At 44.3% G+C, this 24122-nt stretch overlaps 1 protein-coding gene across 4 annotated transcripts in view; it reads right to left on the minus strand.

Annotated features, from left to right (window-relative positions):
• The window catches only part of PIEZO1 (piezo type mechanosensitive ion channel component 1 (Er blood group)), a 742509-nt gene that overhangs the window by 442000 nt on the left and 276387 nt on the right, over positions 1–24122 (minus strand). For all 4 annotated transcript variants that reach the window (XM_069215849.1, XM_069215848.1, XM_069215845.1 and 1 more), the window contains exons 6-7: positions 3047–3227; positions 1541–1754 (exon numbers count right to left, since the gene is read on the minus strand). In XM_069215849.1, the coding sequence (XP_069071950.1) occupies positions 1541–1754; positions 3047–3227 (395 nt within the window). The remainder of the gene's footprint in view (positions 1–1540; positions 1755–3046; positions 3228–24122) is intronic.

The raw sequence follows: 24122 nt of genomic DNA on the forward strand, positions 1-24122 counted from the left end.
CCAGAGAGGATGGGGTGCCGGACGCCCTACATCTTGTCGAAGAAATACATCACAAATGCTTTTCAGTTATTTAGCTACAAGGTGTGCTGAGCAGTGTGATTCAATGCTAATGACATAGTATTTCATATCTCTATAATACCACCACTCCTGCTGTTCGGATTTATCAGAATATACGTTCCATAGCAGGGGTATCACCCATTGCATTCTTTTGTCATGAGAGCTCCATCCAGCCATCTTCTTCTCTGAATTCCATCTGCTTGCTCTAGTCACACAGAGTGTGTGAAGCCAACCCCTGCGCCACTAGCAGCATTCTGAACCTCATTGCCAACTAAGATCAATATGTGGGTAATTTACATGCACACAACCACACTCATATACGCACACATGACTCAATTTTTAGAAGAAAAACATTTTTTATATATATTTATATATATATATATATATGCAAACATTTATATGTGCATAGGATATATAATGAGTAACTATGTAATATGCTTCAATTTTGCCACAAAGGGATTCTGGTTACATCATGTACACATGCCATAAGGGTAAATGGTTTGTTAATGTCACCAGAACCCCAAGAAGGTAAACAACGGATATGTCTCCTTTGTAGTGGTCAGTGTTCCTTTTCATTCTGTGCACGAGAAATGATACGAAACATGGAGAAAATATTTTTACCCCATAAATGCGCAAAGCATAATATTTCATGGATGGTTCATCAGTTCTCAGAGGTCTATGTACCGCCAAACTTTCATGAAACACGTCGACGAAACTTCAAACCCCAAGATGGTGAAACTGTCAAACTTTCACAGAACTCACAGTGAGTTTTAAACCCGTGAAATTTTTATGCATAAAGATTTGGACTCAAAGCAAAATAGAGAAAAGTGGAAAGGGGAGCAAGAAAGAGGAAGAAATAAAGAGGATACCAATGACAAAAGGACAACGTCGGCAAGAAAGAGACTCTCCAAGGGATCAGACTGGTAGTGCTAGGTGGTGGTAAAAAAAGAGGAATGATGTTAAATCGATCAAAGGCAGCCTTGGTATTCAGCAACCATGGCATTCACCAGTGCCGACGGCAGGTGCCTAAGAACAACTATAACCTTGACTATAATCATGAAATGGAATACTAACTTCACACTATGGTCGTCGATAAGTAATCCAAATGTGCCTGTTTGAACTCTTTGGTACTTAAATACCTTATATCTCATTGGAAATGCTGTGACACAAACCTGGTCACGTTTTAGAGAATGTTGAAGATTACCCATACTGTATTACTGCTTTCTCCAATCATGCTTTACATCATACTGCTATGAGATCATAAAACCATTCTCTCGCACCTTTCACAATATGACAAATGCACTCTTCAATGCACAGGAAGGCATTAGTTTGAAAGAAATATCCCAGCCCCAAAATCATTGTAAAGTCTAAGCCACGTCTTAAATGGAATAGCTTTGAGATGTGGCCCCACTGACATCATTCAATGGCATAATCTATGTACTGAGAGCAACTTGGCTTTGGTTAGGCTTATGGCGAGTCTTACCTGGCCCAGATGCAAGCAGATGGGATGAGCTCCTGGAAGAATATGGTCTGGTAACAGTAGAGACAGATAAGGTGACCTCCAGCAAAGAAGCCCACCATCACACACAGGGTGTTGAAGCCCAGGTGGCTGATGGGGAAGTGGCAAGCCCACCAGGTGCAGATTCCAATGAACAGGAGGAAGTAGGCTCCAGAGAAGGCCGACGGCAGGGTGATCCCTGGAGAGCAGAGAAAACCGGTGATCAGTGATTTGGGCCTTAGTGGTACCAAGACAATGATGCCAGGACACAATCTAGTTCTAACAAACGCACCTACCTGTCCAGTCATCATCATACTCCAACACCCTACTGCCCTCCCACTACCACTGCCCTACTCTGCTCTATCAGAAACCGATTAGGATACCAGCAGTGTGAGGTGATGTCATAACCTCATTCTGCTCAATCACCTCCACCAATTTGCACCTTCAACATCCTGTTGTATCTCCTTCATGCCACTGTCTTATCACCAGCCTAAGCTGAAACCTCTATGGTTCTGCACTATCACCGCTCTGTCATTAGCATCATCCTGGTGTACCACCATCATCATTCTTCACTTTCCGTACTACACTGCCATCAATCTGCCCTCCCACCATCCTGTCCTATCAACTCCCTCATGCCAATGCTATATCAGCAGCCTACCTTGACACTTCCATAATTCCGTGCTATCACCTACACTGTCCTACCCTACTGCCACCATCATTCTGCACCATCACATTCCATCAACCTGTATTTCGTCAAACTCGGCTACTGTTTCAGGCTCTCCCATATTCTCCACTCACACATGTTTGATAAGATAAGATTCCAGGAATATATGACACTTGCTCCCTTTGCCTGTTTACAAGTGTAGACTAGCATGCGGCAAAGGCTGGTGACTGCTGGACAGATCTGTACTATTTGAGGTCAATATGGTAGGGAAGAGCACGCTCCCTCACTCATATAAACTTAGTCACCTCACCCATCAAAGCTTCCACTATCTCTCACTGTCGAGCCATTCATTCTCACTATCATTGCACTTATCCACTCTCAACCCTTCACTCATGCACACATTAATCAATATCAATCGGTTCACTTATGCATACTTTATGACCATTAGGCAACCCTAGCCTCTGCCATACGCTTAAAATTCACCCTTTAACACATCTACTCTCTAGACAACCTTCACTCAAACACTCAGCAACAATTGTCCATGCTCTCCTTGTCACTGGCCCACCGCCAAAGTATATTCTCTTATCCAGCGCTTCAGCTTTACTTAGTTGATTAACTCACCCGCACTCTCCTGATCACTCAGCCTCCCATATCCATTCATACTCTTAACACTAATGGACAAAGCGTGATGAGGGAAAAAAGGTGGATGGAAAGGGTTAACAATGGTGGGAGTGTAATGGCAGAACAAGTGGGAGCATAGAAAGGGTTTGGCGTAAATGAAAGATTAGAAGTGAATGTAAGGGTCTGGGTAAAAGAACTCAATCTACCTGCCAGAGCGAGAAGCACAATGGCCAAAGACTTTTCAATAGTCCGGAGCACCTTGTGTGCAGTCACCCGCAGCCGAGCTGCCAGCTGCCCTGCATGGTTACGAGCCAGTGACAGGTCTTCCACACCCTCTGGGTGCCCGAGACTCCTTTGATCGGGGTCCGCAGCGTCCTCTTCGTCCACCTGGAGATAACAAGAAGGATCTATTGGACATCACAGAACCATCAATATATGAGATGCTAGAGCACAAATACATGACAAAATCATATGGTCCATACATTATCCTGTCCAGATCTCATACACAGGCATTAAATAGTTATCAGCGTTGCTCACTCAAGACTACGTTACTCCTGAGCTTCCTTCTCTAGACCTCTCTCCTGCCCTCCAAACTTCGCCAACTCCTGTATATTTTGTGATCTCTGTACTTGTGAGCATTCTGCAAAAAATGATTGTCTCTTGTGCAGCATTTGACTATTTTAGGAATTTAAATTATCATATTCACCCTACACCTTCTTTACCTAGTCCATACACACCTTTTGTTTCTCGAGCCACCACACGTAGGATCTGTGGTTGAAATCATCCACCATATTGACTGACCTTGCCTAGGCTGTCTTTATTCAACCTTTATTATCTTGTAGGCTTCTGTCTCAAGATGTGGCTGCCAGGACTGAACACAACCACGACACACAGGGCCCACTAGTATGGGACAGCACCAATTCACATGCCCCTCAGGGCTGACCATCACCATGGGACCTCTGAAGTTAGGCACACTACTCCAGGTGGGGCATTCAGAACTGGACACACTACACCAAGAGAGGCCTCCAAGGCTTGCATTACTCCTCAGGTGGGGCCTCTAGAAATGAACATACTATTCCAGATGGGACCTCCATGAATAGGCACACTACTTCACATGGGGCCTTCACGAGTGGAAACTGTACTCTGGCTGAGGTTTTTAGGACTGGACACAATATAGCCATAGCTAATAACAGGCGCAAGGGAAAACATCCTGCACTTTTTTGCTGGGTACGCCCTTCTATGTTACAGCATCATCATTGCTCCGCCCTATCTTCCTCCAAGCCTGGTCACATTTTTTAAACTTCTCTGGTGTCATCACATGTTACAACATCAAGACCTCTCTGGTCTTTGGTGAAGAACTTGTCCCATATCCAGTTATTATCCTAGGAACCTCAGCACCCCTTATTTGTGTGATGTTGTATTTGGCTGCCTTGAACCTCAGTAGAGATCTAGAGAGTTATTCCAGATTTGTATAACTGTCTGACGTTATCCACTTCATCCAGTGCTTCTGATCTATGTCAGATCTGGATTGAGTCTCACCTAACCTTCCAGCCCATCAGTGGTGGCGACATATGCCCATTCTCACCTAGACAACATACTCATATGGAAGAACTCTAAGCCTCACACACAAGATATAATCAAACACACAAAGCATAAGGTGTATTTATGAAGCACACATCCACGTGTAGGTTTCTTGGTTCTAGATAACATGCTTATAGCTACCCATTTCAATGATACTCATTTTATCAACCTCAGAAGGATGAAAGGAAGAGGGACAGCCTGTCAAGATTCAAAACTATGAACAATGGATCAAACACAGATCCTTTTAGTAGAAGCATTAGTTCACTGTGTCACCATAACTATCGACCTACGTGAGCTCTCTGGGGTACCATGACACACTTTGCATAGCATGCTATTTTGGATAAGTTATAGACGTGCAGGTTGAAGTGCAGAGTTTGTGGTATACAGCTGCTCTCAAGTCAAAGACGGCTGATAAATGGTCAGGACGAAAATATTTTTCTCTTTTAGCCCTCTGCTGAAATTAAGTTTAATGTTTCTACTTTAAGTAAAAATTGCTTAAGCAACGCAACAGCTAAGACCTCAAAACGTTAAGAGGTATAGTTTTCCAGTTCGGCAGAATACAATGTAATAAAGCGCACTTCAGCCATAACACGAGGCACATGTTCAAATGGCGATTTCTGGTTGGTACACGAGGCGGAATGGAGTGTATGTCCTGTGAAAGGAGTTCTGCTAATCATAGCACACGTCCGAGCCAGGATGTGAATTAATTAAAGACTGAGTAATAAAAGCAAAATCAGTAACAATGGTAAATATATATATCCCCTCCACGTTCCATAGAACAAGAAAAAATGTATCCCTAAGCACATACCTCATCTGCTCGGAATGTAGCATTCTCTGGATTAGCCACACCTCCTACCCTGCCATGACTGAAGAATAGTCGTTATGTGTCATTGTATTGAAAATAAAATATAACGATGAAAAACATGCTCTGCAGTAAGCTAAAGAAACTACCTAAACACACTGCCCCAATGGTCCTTATCTAGAAAATTCATGGAGAAATCAAGACAGATGTTCGTCACAAAAATCCTCCTTAAAAGAAAACAAAGTTGACACAGGTTTTAAATAGAACCTTATTCATGGGTTTGCCTACAAATGTGAGAGCGAAAGTGAGTGTGAACATCAGAGAGATCCATTCACCAAAAAGACATGGGTAGGGGAACTGGGATCAAACAAGGACCCCAAATAAAATCAATGGGTGGATTCTGTCATGGGGTCACGTTTCTAAATCCTCCCCATTCCTAAGGTAGACAGGACCTCGTGGCGACAATGTGTCCTGAGGGGAGAAATACTGTTATGCGGGGAGGGAGAAAATCCACAGAATTCTATTTTCCCATTCCTCATTAAGTCTGAGACTGGCTAGTAGGATTACAGCATGCATCAGAAATGTGTGTGATCTTCAGCTCACAAATTTGAATCATAGCAGGGTTCAGTCTTTCAACCTCCACAGACCAATAAGAGGAATACCATTGTGTTGGCAATTAACATCACCTGAAGAGTCAGAGACTAATTCTGTACGTTCCTCTTATGCTGCTCTTGGCAGCCATGAGTGCGCTGATTTCATTTCCTTATTTTCCATCATGTTTCTGGTGGGTACAATGTTCTTGCTGTAATGACAGTCGGTTCCGGAACTTTCAGATACTCTCACTTCCCTATTCCATCCCGTATCCTGCGTAACCCTGTTCAACAGAACCCAATGACTGCCCCACTCTGCCCCATCCCTTTCCTTCAGAATATTACCAGTCCAGATTACAAAATCACCCATGCCAGCTCCTGGCAAGGCGGTGACTGTTTTTCAACTTTGCAAAAATAAAAAGTCTTGTGCACTTTCACTCTTTACATATTGGATCACTGGATTCACTGAGTGAGGAACTGCAGATTCGGACTGGCCAATGGAGACTGTAAGAGTTGTCAACACGCGCTGCCGCTGACAGATCATTAGTATGAGGGGAAAAAACAGTCACATGGCACTCACTCTGTCACATGCTGCCGGCCTGTCAAGTCTCTGAACTTCCCCATCAACTAATTTGTTTTCGGTCAATATGGCCATGCAGCTGGCTTCAAATCCTCTGCACCGACACAAAAGAAAAGGGTGCCCAATATTTCTATGTCAATTGATGGCTCAACAGGAGACAGCAGATGTTAACCAGTATTGAGGAGAATAGGGACAACATTCGCCGAACCATCTGCACATCAGCATGGCTGTCTACTACACTCCAGTGCACCTTCTTGCGTCTAGCTGATGGTCTCACACTCAATTTGTGCCTTCAATCTGGCCTGTCCAAAATCTGTCTGCGAGGGCTGGATCCACATCAAATGTTATGGATACCCACATAGGATATATTTAGGTATAACAAATATAATACATTGTCAGTACGTATCTTGAATATCTGACATAAATATTGACCAAGATGACGGACATCTTCCTACAAACTACAAGTACTGTGACATTAAAGGGGGGGGGGGGGAGGGGTTTAAACTGAAAGCTGTGGTTTTCACTGGGTCAATGATCAAGAGCACTTATACCTATGTCAGTTGCATCCTGGAGCCCCTGAAGTTGGAGCCACCCCAGCTGGGTCCAAGTCATTGGGTCAGTTGAAATGCATTTGCATGGGCAGAAACAAATTCTGTCTTGGGGCATGAGTCATTCCTCCATTGGCCCATGGGATGCTTGGGGGTTATCCTTTCAGACCAGTGCCGCTGAAGGGCCAGTAGCGCTGGAGAAGTATCTGGTATATGAATGCTCGGAGCTGGCCGTACTCGCTTCTCAAATACATTAACATGTTGGGAAACCAGACTTTTCATATTGGCCCATTCTGCCTACATCCTCAGACCTTGTGCTGCCCTCTTCCCCCTTATTTCTCTCTGCTGCCCCTTGCAGGCCACGCCGAGCTTTGCCTGTGGCTACTTACCTAGACCAGGTGTTATCAGTTCGAAGACAGAAGGGACACAGTCTCCAACCTTGGCAACACCTTCTGGAGCTCTGCTTCTGACGGATGGATTGTTGCAGCACTACGGGACAGTGATGTCACCGGCTAGACATACACTGAAGTTATTCATGAGCCAGCAGTGCTGGCCTGCTCCTCTGGCTCCCCTCCATTCATTACAAGTCTGAGACATCTACTGTGGGATCCAAGCGTGGTCTGGCAGCAGCAGGGGGAGGAGGGATGCATCAGTATCAGCCAGATAGGAGGTGTCTGGGACACCCTTTTAACCTTTCATCATTTGAGGCATCAGCTTCATCTGTGAGCAGACGATGGCCCGCCTCACTGAATGTGTAACATGCTCTAAAACCAGGAGCACACTTACTTCATGTTCATGTATGATTTGGAGTAAGATATTCAAGCAACAGAAGCTACAGGACTTCTGTGACCACAACCCTCATCCATTGTTTAGTCCGGAGAGATCAGTTTGTCTTGGAAGTGTGCATGTTTCAGAAAGGTTCGTCTTCTAGACGAGAAGACTGGCACAGTCACTCAGTTAGCATTCTCTCTTGAAGTGATTTCCTCCCCATTGGCTATCCGACCTTTCGGAGGCTTAGACTTCTGACTGGCACCGGCACTGCCCCAAACGTACAGGGCTTACATTGTTGTGGACATGTGAATTTAGAACAGCAGATATGTGACATCGTCCATGCAATACAGGAAGGGACCAGCGACCTCTTCGGGAGACACTGGCTTAAATATATGTGAGGGATTAAACTTAATACAACTTTAGGCATCTCACACAGTCATTTATGTTACACCAGTGCAGCATAAACCTAGTAGTACACACTCGTTTAAAATGTTGACAGTTCGAACTTCTTTGGCTTGTTGGCACATAACATATGGGGTACTGTAACCCCACCATATATCATAAGGATTTTGCAAGCCATCAAGGAGTCATATGGCCATATAGAGGGATGAGGATGCCCTATCTAGTCAAAGAACTGGGAGATGAATTACAACATCCTAATTAAGAATGTTAAAGGATATTTTATAATAATACCAGATGTCAACCAGAGTGTACACAGTAGCCTCTAATGGACATTATTTGCAAGGCACAGATGAGTTCGGTATTGTATTCCTTCCAATACAAACGTTTCACAATTACCTTCCTCCAGAAAACATGAATCCTTGGCCTCTTACTCCTTTATAAAAAAAATATATGGTTACATATAAATAGGGTGACCAGATCTTGAGAACAAAATACCTGGCCATTTTGCAAAAATAGAATAAGGACTACAATTTTACGGTGCACCCCTGAATGACAGCTCTCATCAAGTTGAGAACACAGAAGAGGCACAATGAAAATAAATAATAAGTAATTTTGAAAACCAGCATCATACCTGTTAATTACATTGCTTACTTATAACATCTGCTAACTACCACAACTTTAGAACATCAAAAAAGTGCCTTTCACTATTTTCACTTGCCCCCTTCTAAAAACCGGGACATAAACCAAATTTGCCAAAATCTGCCGGGAGAAGCAAGTGAAAACCCGGGACTGTCCGGGCAAATCCGGGACGCATGGTCACCATACGTTGTCTCTGGCTGCAGGCACACTGACACCACAACTCGGCTCTAATGATGTATTACAGTTGAGCAGCTACACCATTTTCCTATTACACGTGGCTTGTGCTGTCGAACTAGACTGTTATAAAACATTAGTCACGTTTTAATCCGGGACTGCAGGCTTCCCTGTATCGTAAGAATAGCAGGGGCAGGTTTTTATAAAGTTATAACAGACTTTCATGTTTTATATATTTGTTTTCATTTCCTCAGTTTACAAATTTGACACAGGAATGCATTGGTCCAAACAAATTGTAAGAGTGCACCATTGGGCTCATTCAGTGAGTCATGAAATAGAGCACCACAAACAAAAAACACTTCAATTAATAATGGGGCCCGGTATAATATATATATATAAAGAAATCCTTGTAGGTAGAGATAAAGCCCGGACACCATTGACAAAATGCAAAAAACACTCTTTATTGGAACAAGAGTAAGAAGAGGAACTCTTGTTCCAATAAAGAGTGTTTTTTGCATTTTGCCAAAGGTTTTCCTACTTTGATTCTACCTACAAGGATTTCGTGCTATATATTTTGGGGTTCCGATCGTCGCCCAGACTGCTACGATAGAGCCCCCACAATCCAGAACACTTGTGAGAAAAAAAAAAACACACACACACACAGCTTGCTCAGTTACACTACCACACTTGCGCTCAGTCACTGATTGCCCTTTCATTATCACCAAATTCAATGAAAATGTTGTTGATTACCTTCTGACCCATGATACTTTAGTGTTATTGCCCTGTTCTCAGGCCATTAACAATATGTGTTAGTTCCAACTTTGTAAGATTCTATTGGGTTGTGAGAATATATATGAAGTGCTTAATTAACACGTGAGAGGCAACCTAATATGTCATAACCAAATGAATTTTTCAAGCCATAAGTATATGTACTCTGACAATTAAGTGAATACACTAATGTGCGAACGAATGTAAAATTGTACTTTGGTTGGGTAGCCTGCAGGCTGGGTTCATGGACATTTGCAGTACACCCTCAGTCACGTGAGCTGTTGGTTTCTGTCCCTGTGTGCTTGTTGGCACCCTAAGGTTTGCGTACCTCCATCGTACCACCATAAAAGCACAAACTTTGAGACACTGTCCCCTTGCCATGCAGGTACCCACGGTTCTGTTGCGTTTGCGGTTTGTAAAAATGTTTTTTAGGCAACAAACATTAACACTGAAAGTAAATGGAAGGCTAGAACGCATACTCTAATAGTGGGAAGGCACTTGCAGTCCTCTGTTTTTGTCAACTGTATCCATACTGATCACAAACAATAGATTTTCAAACGGTGGTGCTTGTAGACCGTAGCACACTGCTTCATGTTATTGTTCGCTGATTGTTCTATATGCACGCTGTCAGCTTGGCAAACTTTGGAGCCTTAGCACTCTTCGCAGGCATTTTATAGAGTTTAGCCAGTCGTGCAAGTTTTCGTAACGTATTATGTTGACAACTTTTACTTGTGTGCCCACTTGAGATTGTTGTCAGTGACTCGTATTATAGAGTAACATTAGTAATGTGTTGTGTATTATGCTGGGTGCTTATCACTTGATTCGATTGTATTTATATTGCAAATCTATTTAATAAATGACATTACGAGTGCCGAGTAGACATTAGTCTTGGCTGGACATAGATACTTTCAGTCACTGTGTTCTACTGTGCTCTGCTCATGCACGTCCACCCAGAGAATCGGAGGCGCCACGGTGACCCACACTTTTTGTTGCGGGCTCCACACCTCGAGTGCCTATTACTAGGGCCCCCAAGCTTTCTCTCAGAGAGCTCAATTGCTACTGTAATTACTCAGCGTCTAGAAGTGGCCTGACACCAGGTATTAAATGGCTTCCAGGAGACCCTGGGTCGGATTTTGGTGCCAGTCGTAGGAGGGCAGACTTCTTCCCCTGTCCTGGAAGACAGAGAGAAGGCAGAGGGAAGGCACTCCGATACACAATTCCTGCTGGCGCCTGTGATGGGGGTCTCGGCACATTTTATGAGGTAAATGGATCTGTAGGCTCAGAAACTGAGTGACAGCAGTCAACACCACATAAGACATCGATAAAGACAGGTGGGGAGGCCGTGTGGACATCTATGGCCGTGGGCAAAGTGAAACCAGCCAATGGGTGAACGTCAGCCTGGCGCGGCCCCTGGGGCGCAGACAGCAGGTGCTGCAAGGTGAGCTATATGGCCATGCTCAAAAGGTATTCATACACATACTTTCCAAAAAGCTATAACATAAGTATTTGAAGCAGCTGCCGGACTATCTGTGCATCACGTTAAAAGAGGCGACCTTGAGATTCATAGGGCAGTGGTTCATGCACTGCGGGTGCTCCGCTCTGCTTACAGACGAGCATCTGAAATGCTAGGCACCTACATCACGTTAGGTGAAGAATCGAAGTTAACTAGGGACAAATCTACCAAAGGTACCTATGGTCCACCACACTTACCTATTCTATCCATTTCCATGTCACACCGAAGGCGCCTATTCCTGCCTCGGTCTGAAGCCTTCTCCCAATCATTTGCTGGATCTGCACACATACACCCTGCTTGCAGCACCGTGCTATGTATCTGTCACATTTGCTTACAATAGTCCTGAACTTCCCAATCTACCGACCTACAACATCAAGATTGATCTCATGGTCCCTGATGAGTTTTCAATTAAATGTAGAGTCCTCCACTGTGCGATAGAAACCCTTGGTCCAAGAGTAAAAGAGCCTTAGCGGATTTCTTGTATATTCATAAGGGATGAATCCATATTCAACACATCTATATAAATGGTAAATAATTTTCATAATAATTTGGGGCTATCTTGACAATGCAGCATGGCTCCAGTCCTTGTGAACACACCCTAGACATCCCTGCCTTCATCATTTTCCAATCTCCCTTCTCTCTTTAGGCTGTATACATTTTACAAATCAGTACCACTGGAGAGGGACCCTCCTAAATTATAAAATATGGCTGCTTGCTGAATGTGAGAAAAACACTTTTTTTTTTTTTAAACTGACACTCTCCCACATATGTCTATGTGGTATGTTTCATCATGGAGTCCTCACCTGAAGTAATTATCACACCGGGTGGGCTTAGCCCCTCTCTTGGGGGGGGGGGGGGGGAGACACTTTAATATGATCGAGGAACTCAATCTCAGGACCAGCAACAGATTAAAATGCCTGCAGGTGTCCTTCGAAGTGCTTTATTGCGTTTGGTGCACCTTCGACAGATTAAAACCAACAAAAAGGGGTGTAACTGGAGTATCTCTGGCTCCTCTGTCTTCTGGTTGACATGTCTCAAGTCGTTGGGCTTGCCAATAAGGCCATCCAACTTTCCTCAAGACCACCTGATCCCGAATGTGTGTAAACTTTTACGATTATCAGGGCAGCCAGCCTATATATCCTTTTTTAACATGAATACAATTATCCTACATGCTCACGATTAACCAGGTTTCACGCGAAGATGGCTGATTTAAACTGGGAATTTACAGGTGTCTTAATTAGGAAAAGGGATTAATATTTCACCCATCAGGTCATTATGGGCGAGCAGCCCTCGTATCAAACCTGCATGAGACTGCATGCTTGGCGGAGTTCCTATTGTAGCCTCGCAAGTCCTTTGCCCTGTCCAATTTAGATCCATCCGGAGATTAATCCTCCAACAATGGACAGTACATCAGTCATGGCCACACCAATGATGATATGCTTTCTTTGGCACTGCTCATAATGATCTCCTCGCACCCCCCCCCCCCATATAACTTTTGGCTCTAGATAATGCCTTGTGACACCATGTAAACCTTATGAGGTGTCTAGGCAAGTGTATCCCACAAAAACTCCCATTTAGTGAATGCTAAGACCGCCACTCAATCGTCAACAGCTCCATGGTTGCTCAACCAATTACTGTGCAACTGATCTTCACAGAATTCATTTTTAGAAGGAAATCCCTAAGTGCATTCCATTTCACCTATGTAACAAAAAAACCCTCCTGTTAGCGATCAGTGGAGCTCCCAGTAGCACAGAAGGTTAATATGCCAGCTGCAAAGATCGTGTACTATGCAGATCACAGAAAAGAACAGAACTTTTGTTGTTGTTACTTATCTCTTTCGAGCATTGGATCCACTCGCTGTTTGAGATGATGCTGGTTTGGCTGAGATGAGCTGCTTACCCAAAGCCAAGTATGGAATAGCACCATCTTCTTCTAGATGAGCGTTTGAAAAAGTAATCAGGCTGTGAGCCATACTGACTTTGGTCGAATGAGAAAAGGCCGAATGGGGGGGTGGGGGGCAAAGGATCTGAAACAGTATGCAGTCTGTTGACATAGCCCCCTAAAGAAGCTTGCTTAGAACTAGTTGAGAACAACAATTGTAACAAAATGAAATAAAAGGGTTTGACCTTTGTAAATTCCTCCTGTCTGGTAGCTTTCCTCTGTTTTGTTCACAAAGCTCAATTTATGATTCTTAATTTGTCTTACCAAAGGCTGTTTCTGCATCATCATAAAAGATGAGATAAGTCAGCGCATGGCTCTGAATGGAGCAAGCATTACATCTAAGCACTGCTGAAATAAGCATCACATCCAACATGGCTGAACAGGAAGCAGTACATTCAGCATGGCTGAACAGGAGGTAAAACATGGCTAAAGAGGAAGGAGGGCGTCCAACTTGTTGAAAAGGAAGCAGTACTTCCAACAAAGCTGCAAAGAAAGCATCACATCCAGCGTGGCTCAAGAAGATGCAGAAGATACAACAATGCTGAAAAGGAAGGAAACCCAACAAGGCTGAAAATGTAGCACTATATCCAACATGGCTGCAGAGGATTCTGGGAGCTAAACTCTGGTGGTACAGGGCCGATGAACAAATGTTAGCTAAATGGTCTCCTGACCCACCTTACGGCCTACTGAAGACAAGGCACAGTCATTGTAGTCGCTGTGCACAACGCATTGTGTTAATGAAAATACAACAGCATTGATCCTTGTAGGATGTTCATTCTCACCAAGTTAAATGGATCAAGCCTCAATACCTTCGTGGAGAGACCCAGACGATAGGCCAAGGCCCTAGTGAGCAGGGGCTCTGAAAGTGCTTGTCATCTGCCAGGGCAGAGCTGATTCACAAAAGGCGACCTTGCAGGATGACTCAATGAGTTTAGTGTTTTTACCACTCACAAATTTGACAATCTGCTGTCACATGTATGAACCCCAGCATGATGAATCCCAGTAAGGCCAACTCACCCTCCCCATCCTTTTTAGGTAGCAAAGTAGAAATGGATTAAAAAGGGCGATTCTAAGGCATATTTTCAGAGCTTTGACCGTGCATTATTTCAGAATGACCTCCTATATAAAAACATGTTAATAATAACTTACTGATGTATATTATGGCAAGATGTTAGTGTAATACCGCACATGGACTACTCCACCAACAGGGGTAGGGAATTCCAGGACAGGGATGCCATGGAAATTTGGAGAAACAGACTATTTTCTGGATCATTACCCCTTGGAAATGGATGTAAATGTGTTACTCCAGCCAAAGGCAAGAGAACATTTGTTTCCAGAATGGAAATGGACTTTTACACCTTCAAAACTGGTCAGTGTAGGGAGGGACTCCATGGGGAACATGGTTTCCTCGTGGACAAACAAAAAACAAAAACATTTTAAAAAGTGCCATATCACTAATACGAGGCACATCTCTGTGAATAACTGTAGCCCATTTGCAACTGTACACAAGCAAATGGTCACAAGTGGAGACTCACGAAAAAAAAAATGGAGGAATAGGCCTGGAAGCCTTTGTAAATTTCTCAAAATCATTTTTCTGCACCAATGCAAAGTCATAAAACTTTGAATGCAAACTTGTGAATCGACTGAAACCCCTCACTAACCTTACTTCGGCGGGGAACATACAATCACAGCTTACTGAAGCTGTACATTCCAAGCACTACCAACGGAAGGGTAGGGCACAATGCTCTCCTTCACGAAAAAAATCACAACTACATATATGTAATGCATGAAGACGGCAGTGACACATGCGGAGACACACCAACGAGGCAGACTTCAAAACACATGCTGTGAGGCCCGAATAAAGGGTGCTTTTTTTTATTTTGAAAGAATGTGCACGCGTAGGAAAACCAACATGAGTTCACGTAAAAGGATGACGGGTTCCCAAAAGAGGCGCAGTGGTGAAAGGGGCAATAAAGAGGCGAACATAAGTCAACGAGGTGTTGACATTAAAGAGCACGTCGGCTCGCGGGATCACGGGGCATGTCTGGAGTGCCTGCCTGGACTCCCTCTGACGTCTCGCGGGAGCAGACGCTCTTCTCCAGTGATTAGTCTGGTATAGTTATCCATACCAGGCCTTCGGACGTGCTGAGCTAGTCAAATGGCAAGGATTGCAATCACAGTAAATGTAAGTGGTCAGTTACAGTTATCAGGGAACTTTGCGGGACCACGCTCATGCAGGCTATGTAAAGTGCATGCAACCGGCTGGTAACAAATCCTCTCTCTGGGACACGCCCTGGTACGGAGGCTTGCCAGGCTAAGGTGCACCACAACATCAAAATGCTCCCCCACAGCTGCCATCCGACAGATCAACATTATTCCGATCAAGCACTCCCCTAGAGAGTGGCGGGCTATCTACTCCCTAACGCCTCAGTGCCTCGTCAAGGAACTGGATGGCGACAAAAAGACAATTACAATAAAATGTATTTGGTCGCCAAAATGTAACTAGTACTAAGACAGTATGTCTGGTGTTGTTCTGGGTTTCTTTTTTTAAGAAGAAGCCATTTCCCCATAAAAAACGTCTAAAAGCAAAAATGTTTCGCCTCAAGCACACATTGCCACATCAGTCCCAGGCGCTTAAGGAATTACTTTGTGTGTGGATGTCCTCTTTGTGAAGGCATGGAATACTGTCACTCACAGCTATGTGAGCCAATGGCTGAAGTAGGCGGACTCACTGCCCCATGCTGAAGTGGTAAGAAGGAAAATATGAATGCCAATGGGCCAAAGAATGGAGAGGGCTGTCTGGAAGCCCCTATAAGTTGATTATACATATAATTTTAGTGAAAGCAAAAGGTAACAGTGAACACCAGACCTAACAAAGCATTCGCAAATCCAATAGGTCTCATCTTTGGGATCTACTGGTTTTCCCAATTGTTTTAAGCCATGCTCTACAGCATGGCTAAAATAAAAAAAACTTGTATAACACAGTTGTTGCGCTCATGCTGTTCTGTAGGCACCACTGATGCTCGCGCGCAGCTGCCTGGCTTGCTAAAGACATCTTGGGGAAAGTCAGAAAGTTGGTCGAGGAATGCATTCTGCCTGTTGCTTGCCATTGGCTTTTTAACTCATATTTTCCTGCTTTCCATTTGCTGGCTTTATTCGTTTTAGGTTGTCCAGCTTGAGTTCGTACCTTCCCTTGCCCAAACCTTATTTACAGTATCCTTCTGAGTGCTTCCTTTCAGTGAACAGGACTGTAAATCTTGTTCTTATCGAGTCGCATTTGCTATGCATTAAAAGACTGAGATTAAATGCCAGGTGCCGTCTTCCAAGGGCGCTTGTTTACTTTTCTTTCTCGGACTTCAAAGTGAGAGGATAATGTTGCTGGATACTGGGGGTAGGAAAGAGGTTTTTACTAGCATACAACAACATTTAAAAGAAATGTGTAAGTATTTCAGAATATATCAGAATTAGGAACGTGAAGCACATTTTGTATTTTGAGAAATGTGTTGGAAACATATACTTCAATATGATCAAAACAAATTATTGCACTAGGTGATGTAATTTCCACACATTTTCGTCAGTGCACTGTATAGTTTTTTTTAGTAAACCTGTATGTCTGTGCAAATATGGTCATTTTATTTGAAAATGTGTTGTCTGTAATGGCAGCGGGGTACCACACCATGAATACTCCACTCCACGCCACTGCACTCTACTCTGTACTGCCTCACTTTACACAACTCCACTGGACTCTGCACCACTACACTCTGCACCAGTTCACAGTACGCCTCTCGACTCTACCCTGTACCACTCTACTCAATGCCAATGTACTCTTCGCCACTCTACTCCACACCACGTCTAGTCTCAGAGATCCATAAAGCACATAGCTACCCGGCGTGCTTCACAACATTGAACATCATTTGTAGACGCCAGTAACTGTCATTAATCAAACAGAAATGTGTGTAGCTTTTTCCTAAAGTTAAGTTCAGATTTAATTCCTCTGATTTGAGGTCAAAGTGTATTCCATAACCTTGAAAACAATGTAAGAAAAAGAACCGTTGGCTCTGGCTCTCCAATCTATTCTGCACCTCTGCACTCATTGCCACTGATCTCTACAGCACTTTACTCCATGCCATTACACTCTATGCCACTCTCCACAACTGCACTTTACCCTGCATCACTCCACTCTACGCCACTGCACTCTTACTTTGAAACAATCTACTCTACGCCACTGCACTCTATACCACTCTACATCACTGCACTCTGTCACTGCATTTACGGCATCGCACTCTGCATCACTGTACTCTACACCACTGCACTCTGGCACTCTACTCTGCAACAATGTACTCCCCATCAATGAAGTCTACGCCCCTCTACTCTGCACTACTCCACTCTATGCCACTCTACAGCACTGTACTCTACACTGGACTATTCTATGCTGCTTTACTTGGCACTACTCTACGTCACTGCACTCTATGCCACTTGATTCTACTCTGCACTCTATGCCACTCCACTGTGTCACTCCACCCTACTATACACCACTCTAATCTACGCCACTGCATTCTACCATGCTATATTGTACCCCGCTAAATTCAATGCCACTGCATTCAATTCACCTGCACTCTATGCCACTATACTCTGCAACACTCAATACCAAAACAGTCTACACACCAGTCCACTGTACTCTATGCCATTACAGAGTATGCCACTCTATGCAACTTAATACTCTCCCACTCCACTCTACAACACTGTGCTCCACTCTACGCCACTCTCCTCTATGCCACTAACTTTTAGACATGCTGAACAGCAGCCACACTAGTGAAAACCATGGCTAAACACACATTGACAAAGCCAATAGCTCTAGTACAGGAGAGACCTACTGGCTTTGCCAATGTTTGTTTTCCTTCTTATTTACAGCTCCAAGATGGATTAGCAAATAAAAACTAGGTAGTGCAAAGGTATTTGTCTTCTAAAAATGAGTGGGTAAGGGAAGCAATAGGGTGAGCGTGGTAGAAGCAAAAAAATGGACTAAAATTGAGTGAAATAGTAGAAATTCAAGACCCAACCACTAGATGGCCGAATAATGCACAGTATGTGAATCCAGAAAAGATCCACGCTGCAAAACAGAAGCATATGAGTGAACAACAGAGTTGGATGGGGTGAACCACACAGATCATAAAGCAATGTGAGGGGAGAAGGACATTGTAGGAGGCTGGCTTGGTTTGTAGTGGGTAGCTAAGGTACTTACACCTTATACCAGGTCCAGTTATCCCTTATTAGTGAAATGTAGGCAGTGTCTAGCAGCTTAGGGTGTCTAGGGGTAGCTGTGGCAGAGCAGCCAAGGCTGAACTAGGAGACATGCAAAGCTCTTGCAATACCACTATAGTCACACAGTACTTATACACAATAAAAGACAATACTCAGTGTTACCAAAAATAAAGGTACTTTATTTTAGTGACACAAGGCAAAAAATATCTTAGAGGCAATACTCCTTCTGGAGGTAAGTATTATACACAATATATACACTAGTAACCAAAATCAGGTAAGTAAACAGTCATAGAATAGTGAAAACAATAGATTGCAATGGGCCTAGGGGCAACACAAACTGTATACTAAAATAGAGGAATGTGAATGTTGAATTCCCCCCTAGGCAAGTGTAGTGTGTAGAGGGGAGCTGGGAGTGTAAGAACACCAACGGTAGGTAAAATACTCCACCCCAGAGCCCAGGAAAGCAGGATTAAAGTACAGCAAATTTCCACAGAACATACTACAGTCGTGATGAAGAATTATGCAAGAACCAAGCAAGACTGCAAGTCACCAATGATGGATTCCTGGACCTGAAGACCTGTGTAGAGAGGAGCCCATGTCCAGAAGTCAAAGTAGAGTCCAGGAAGAACAGGAGCCCACCTGGAAGAAGGTGCAAAAGTGGATTCTCCGGTTGGAAGAAAAGTACAGAAATGCCCCAAAGAAGATAGCTGCGGGGTCCTGCTTGGTGCAAGAGACGTCCCACGTCGAGTTGTTGGATACAGGCTGTTTACGTCACTGGATTCCACCAACAAGCCTTGGTTCACACAAGTACGTGGTTTGCGTCAAAGAGGAGCTGCCCGGACCCAGGAGGGACCTGGGGGTCTCAACTTGGAATGAGGAGACAGAGGAGGCTCTCAGCACTTCAGAGAGCCCTCAGAAGACCAGGCAGCACCCATAGGAGTCCCAGAACACGGGGACAAAGGAGTTGCAAAGTGCCGTCATCGCAGCACTACACAGGAGGATCCCCACGCTGCCAGAGAACTCAGAGAGCTGTGCGTCGCAGGATGAAGTGCTGGGGACCTGGGCTACGCTGTGCACAAAGAACTTTTGGAAGAAGTGCACAGAAGCCCAAGCTGCAGAAGACACGGTGCACAGGGGTACTGTCGCTGAACGGGAAGGCAAGTTCTTACCTCCACCAAATTTGGACAGCTGGACCTTTGGACAGTCTGGGTCACTTTGGTCCACCACCTGTGTTCCAGGGATCACGTTCATCAACAGGAGAGGAGTCCCAGAGCACCGGTTGTGGTCGCAGAGAGGTGCTCGCTGAAGCAGGGAAGTGACTCCATCATTCCATGGGAGATTCCTTCGGTTCTTCTGGTGAAGGGTGAAGACAGGAGGTCCTCAGAGCGCGCACATCTTGGAAACTGTTGCAATTGCTGGCTGGAGTGGAAGTTGCAGGTCACAGGAGTCTTCCTGGATACTTTGTTGCAGTTACAGCGGTTCCTGAAGCAGTGTGTGGTTAATCAGACAGTCGGAAGCTGAAGCAGAGGAGTCCTGGAGGAATCTTGCAAACCAAATCTGAGGAAACACCCAGAGGAGAGACCCTAAATACCCCTGAGAGGGGGACTGGCTACCTACCCAGGTATGCACCTATCAGGAGGGGTCTCGGACATCACCTGCTGGCACTGGCCACTCAGTGGTCTCCATAGGGTCCCCACACCTTGGACTCCATGATGGCTAATGCCAGGGACACTCTGGAGGAGCTCTGGGAACCACCCCTGGGGTAGTGATGGACAGGGGAGTGGTCACTCCCCTTTCCTTTGTCCAGTTTCACGCCGGAGCAGGCACTGGAGGGTCGCTGAACCGGTGTAGCCTGGATTATGCAAAGAGGGCACCGTTTGTGCCCTTCAAAGCATTTCCAGGGGATCAGGGAGGAAACCCCTCCCATGCCTGTAACACCTATTTCCAATGGGAGAGGGTGTAACACCCCTCTCCTAAAGTAAATGCATTGTTATGCCTTCCTAGGATTGAGCTTCTCAATCCCCAGGAGGGCATAAACATGTCTATGAGGTGGGAGCAGCTGGGGCTGCAGTGGCAACCTTCGAGATCTGGTTTGGCAGTACTGGGGGTCCAAAGTGGAGCCCCCAGGGTGCATGGAATTGGCCCCCAAATACCAGATTTGGATTGAGAGTTCAATTCCACAATCTTAGACAACATGAGCATGGCCATATTCGGAGTTATAATTGTGAGGCTACATATATGTATTGACATATATGTGGTGCCACTTATATTGGTGTCCCCGCACTCACAAAGTCTGGGGAATTGGCCCTGGAAAATGTGGGAGCACCTTTGCTAGTGCAAGGGTGCCCTCACACACAGTAACTTTGCACCTAGCCTTCAGTAGATGAAGGTTAGACATATAGGTGACTTATAAGTTACCTGGTGCAGTGAAAAATGGCTGTGAAATATTATGTGCACTATTTCACTCATGCTGCAGTGGCAATCCTGGAGAAAGGTTTGTATGAGCTCCTTATGGGTGGCAAAAGAAATGCTGTAGCCCATAATGATCTCCTGGAACCCCAATGACCTGGGTACCTAGGTACCATATACTAGGGACTTATAAGAGGGGGTCCAGTGTGCCAATCAACATTGGAATATGGAGTCACTAAACTATAGTGACAAATTTGGTACACAGAGAGAGCATAAGCACTGGAGTTCTGGTAAGCAGAACTCCAGTGACACAGTCAAGCATACTGACAACACACATAGGCCACAAACTATGAGCACTGGCGTCCTGGCTAGCAGGATCCCAGTGAGACAGTAAAAACACACTGACAAGTAGGTCTGAAACTATGAGCACTGGGGTCCTGGCTAGCAGGATCCCAGTGAGACAGTAAAAACACGCTGACAAACAGGCCAAAAATGGGGGGTAACCATGCTAGAAAAGGGGCTGTTTTCTTACACACAAAGACAAGCCCAACACAGAGGGGTTTGGGGACCATGCCAATGGCAAGAGCAACATGGAAGGCTTCGGTGGTGCAAAGAGAGGTACACAAAGTAGACTGTTGGGAAACACATGCACTCTCATGGATTGATCAATCAACAAGCATTTGCAATGCCACAGGGTGTCTCGCATTTGCTTGAGTGAGAGCTATTGGCGCTGTAAATTAATAACTGGACTTTTCTTGCCACATAAATTGGTCAACCCTGCCTCATAATTTGGTCTTTTCCTGCCACATAATTCCAGTGGCCCTGCATAGAACTAAAGCACTTCCATGTACCTTCTTCCTCTATCTGCAGCCAGAAATGAAAATGTTGCCATCTAGCATCCTAATTTGAATCTGCCATGCTAATTCCAATAGAATAACACTTTCACCTCCCCACCATCAGAGGTGCTGGCTGGCTCACACAATTCCCAAAACAAGGCAGCCACAGAGGAGTAATAAGAGAAATAAACTAGAAAGGTCACACAAACATATCAAGAGTGTTCAAACAGTCATAGTGTAATAAGGATGATAAATTGGCCTGAATTATGGTAATAATTGAAACTAGGAGAAATTAATAAAACATATACAATTACCATGTAAAACCAATAAAAACCTTTATCAGAAATAAAGTTTGGCATGAGGGTGTAATGCTCAGAACAGCCCCTCGAGGACACCACAATGAAAATAGCATTTGTAAGAATCACGGTCATGTTACTATATAGTTAGCCCTTGAAGAGCATAACTACATGAAAAAAAAATGATTGAAAGTACTGTAGTATAACCATATATTTATCACCTAGAAGGCATAGTGCATTACACATTTTCAGGGCTAGCAGGCCTACTGCAATATTATTACAAACAAGACCCTTAAAACACAAACTATTCTCAGCTGTTAAAAGTTTCAGCTGTAAAATAACTTAAAAATACACTGAATGGTGGGAGGAGGTATTATTTTGGGGTCCCCACTAACCTAGTACGGGGACCGAGATGACCTAAACAGAAAGAGTGCATCATGCTGAACGTTTTGGTGTTGGTCCCATTGACCTAGAACCTCCACAGGCTGAGTTATGGGCATTAATGTTTAGAAAAGAAAGCTTGCAAAGCATTATGGGGCGACTTTCCCTGATTGCAGTGAATATTGTAGTATCGGCTCTGCCGCTGTGCCTAGAGAGCTGCGTTGTGGATTTCTGTGTTTTTTTTACATAAAGCATTTATCAATGATAAGTGTTTTTGGGAAAGCTATGGAGCGCAAAGGGGAGAGCCAAAAGAAATGATTCTGATTAGTTAACAGTGTGGATAATGTGACCAGCGCTCCAATACTGCAGATGGAGTTCATGCTGTTGGCACGGTGAGGGCCATGGCTGCCATGGAGCATGAAGGAGAGACTAAAGGGAAAAAAAAATTCACTCACACTGAAAAATATTGGCAATTGTGCAAAGGGGGAATAAATGTAAAGCAATTACCAATGACATGAAGGGATTTTTCAAAGGCAAGCCCAGGAATGAGTGAAAGTGATGGGTGCGCTCGACCTTAAAAGGAAAAAAAATGAGTGCCTTAAAAGTAAACAGTGGAAGGACACAAGTAATGAGGCCATGCTCTAGGGGAGGGAGAAACACAAGAGGAGGAAAGAAAGCTGACACAACTAACCTTCGAAGCAGGATTAACCCTATTCGTAGGTTGCTTCATTAAAAACATATCATGTAACATGGTGGGCGGTACATTATCTTATTGCCACTGCACAGCAATGTTTAAGAGGCAATAAAATATACAATTTTGCAAATATGAATGTGGACAATGAGTACTTGCCCTAGAATTCACAGCAACATCCTACTAGCCATAGAATTCCTTTTCAATGTTCACATAATAATTTCCATAGAAAAGGCCAATAGTATGGTGGTGGTGGTGAGAATGGTGAGGGCGGCGGTAAGAATGGGGAGGGTGGTGGTGTTGAGGGTGGTGGTGGTTAGGGTGGTCTTGAGGTTGGTGGTGGTTCGGGTGGTAGAGTAGTGGTGGTGGTTAGTTTGGTGGTGGTGAGTAGAGTGTTGGTGGTTAGGGTGGTAGGCGTGGTTAAACTGGTGGGCACGCTGGTGGTGGTTGTGGTGGGTAGGCTGGTGGCGGTGGTGTAGTGGTTGGGTGGAGCTGTGGTTGAGAGGAGTTGTATTTGTCATAGATGGCTATGTGAGGGTGGTGGTAGTAGGTTGGTGGCAGAGTATTGGTGGTAGGGTGTAGGTGGTGTTTGCTTTTGGTGTGCCTGCATGCATCTGAGCAGGTCTGTGAGAGAGTTTTTTAAAGATGATTATGATACCCTATTTCCACAAGTACAATCCAAGTACCATTTTTCCAAAAACCTACAGGAAAGGTGAAAGGAAATGTTGAAAAGAGGCAGCCTATGAGATGTGATAATTCTAAGACAACTTAGTTTCCTCTTAAAATTTGAAAGAGGAGACATGAAGCACTGTAAGAGCCTGTTAATGAAAGATGTGCCATATAGAAGAATAACTAATATAAAACGAGTTATTTTGAGATAGATATCTGTACCTGCTCCTTGCCTTAGAGGCTGTAAATTCGTACTTATGTGTTTGTAGATGGTGACCCTGTAGGCTGCTTTAGGGCTGTCACGGGTGCCTTGGTGGGGGGGGGCGTCAGTGGGGGCACCGAATATGTTTTTTGTCAGACCCATACAATCACATAATTACTTTATGAACAAGCTTGGTTGCCACAATCCTCGTGATGTGCTTGTTTTAT

The sequence above is a fragment of the Pleurodeles waltl genome, chromosome 12 (assembly GCF_031143425.1).
Source record: "Pleurodeles waltl isolate 20211129_DDA chromosome 12, aPleWal1.hap1.20221129, whole genome shotgun sequence".
NCBI lineage: Eukaryota > Metazoa > Chordata > Amphibia > Caudata > Salamandridae > Pleurodeles > Pleurodeles waltl.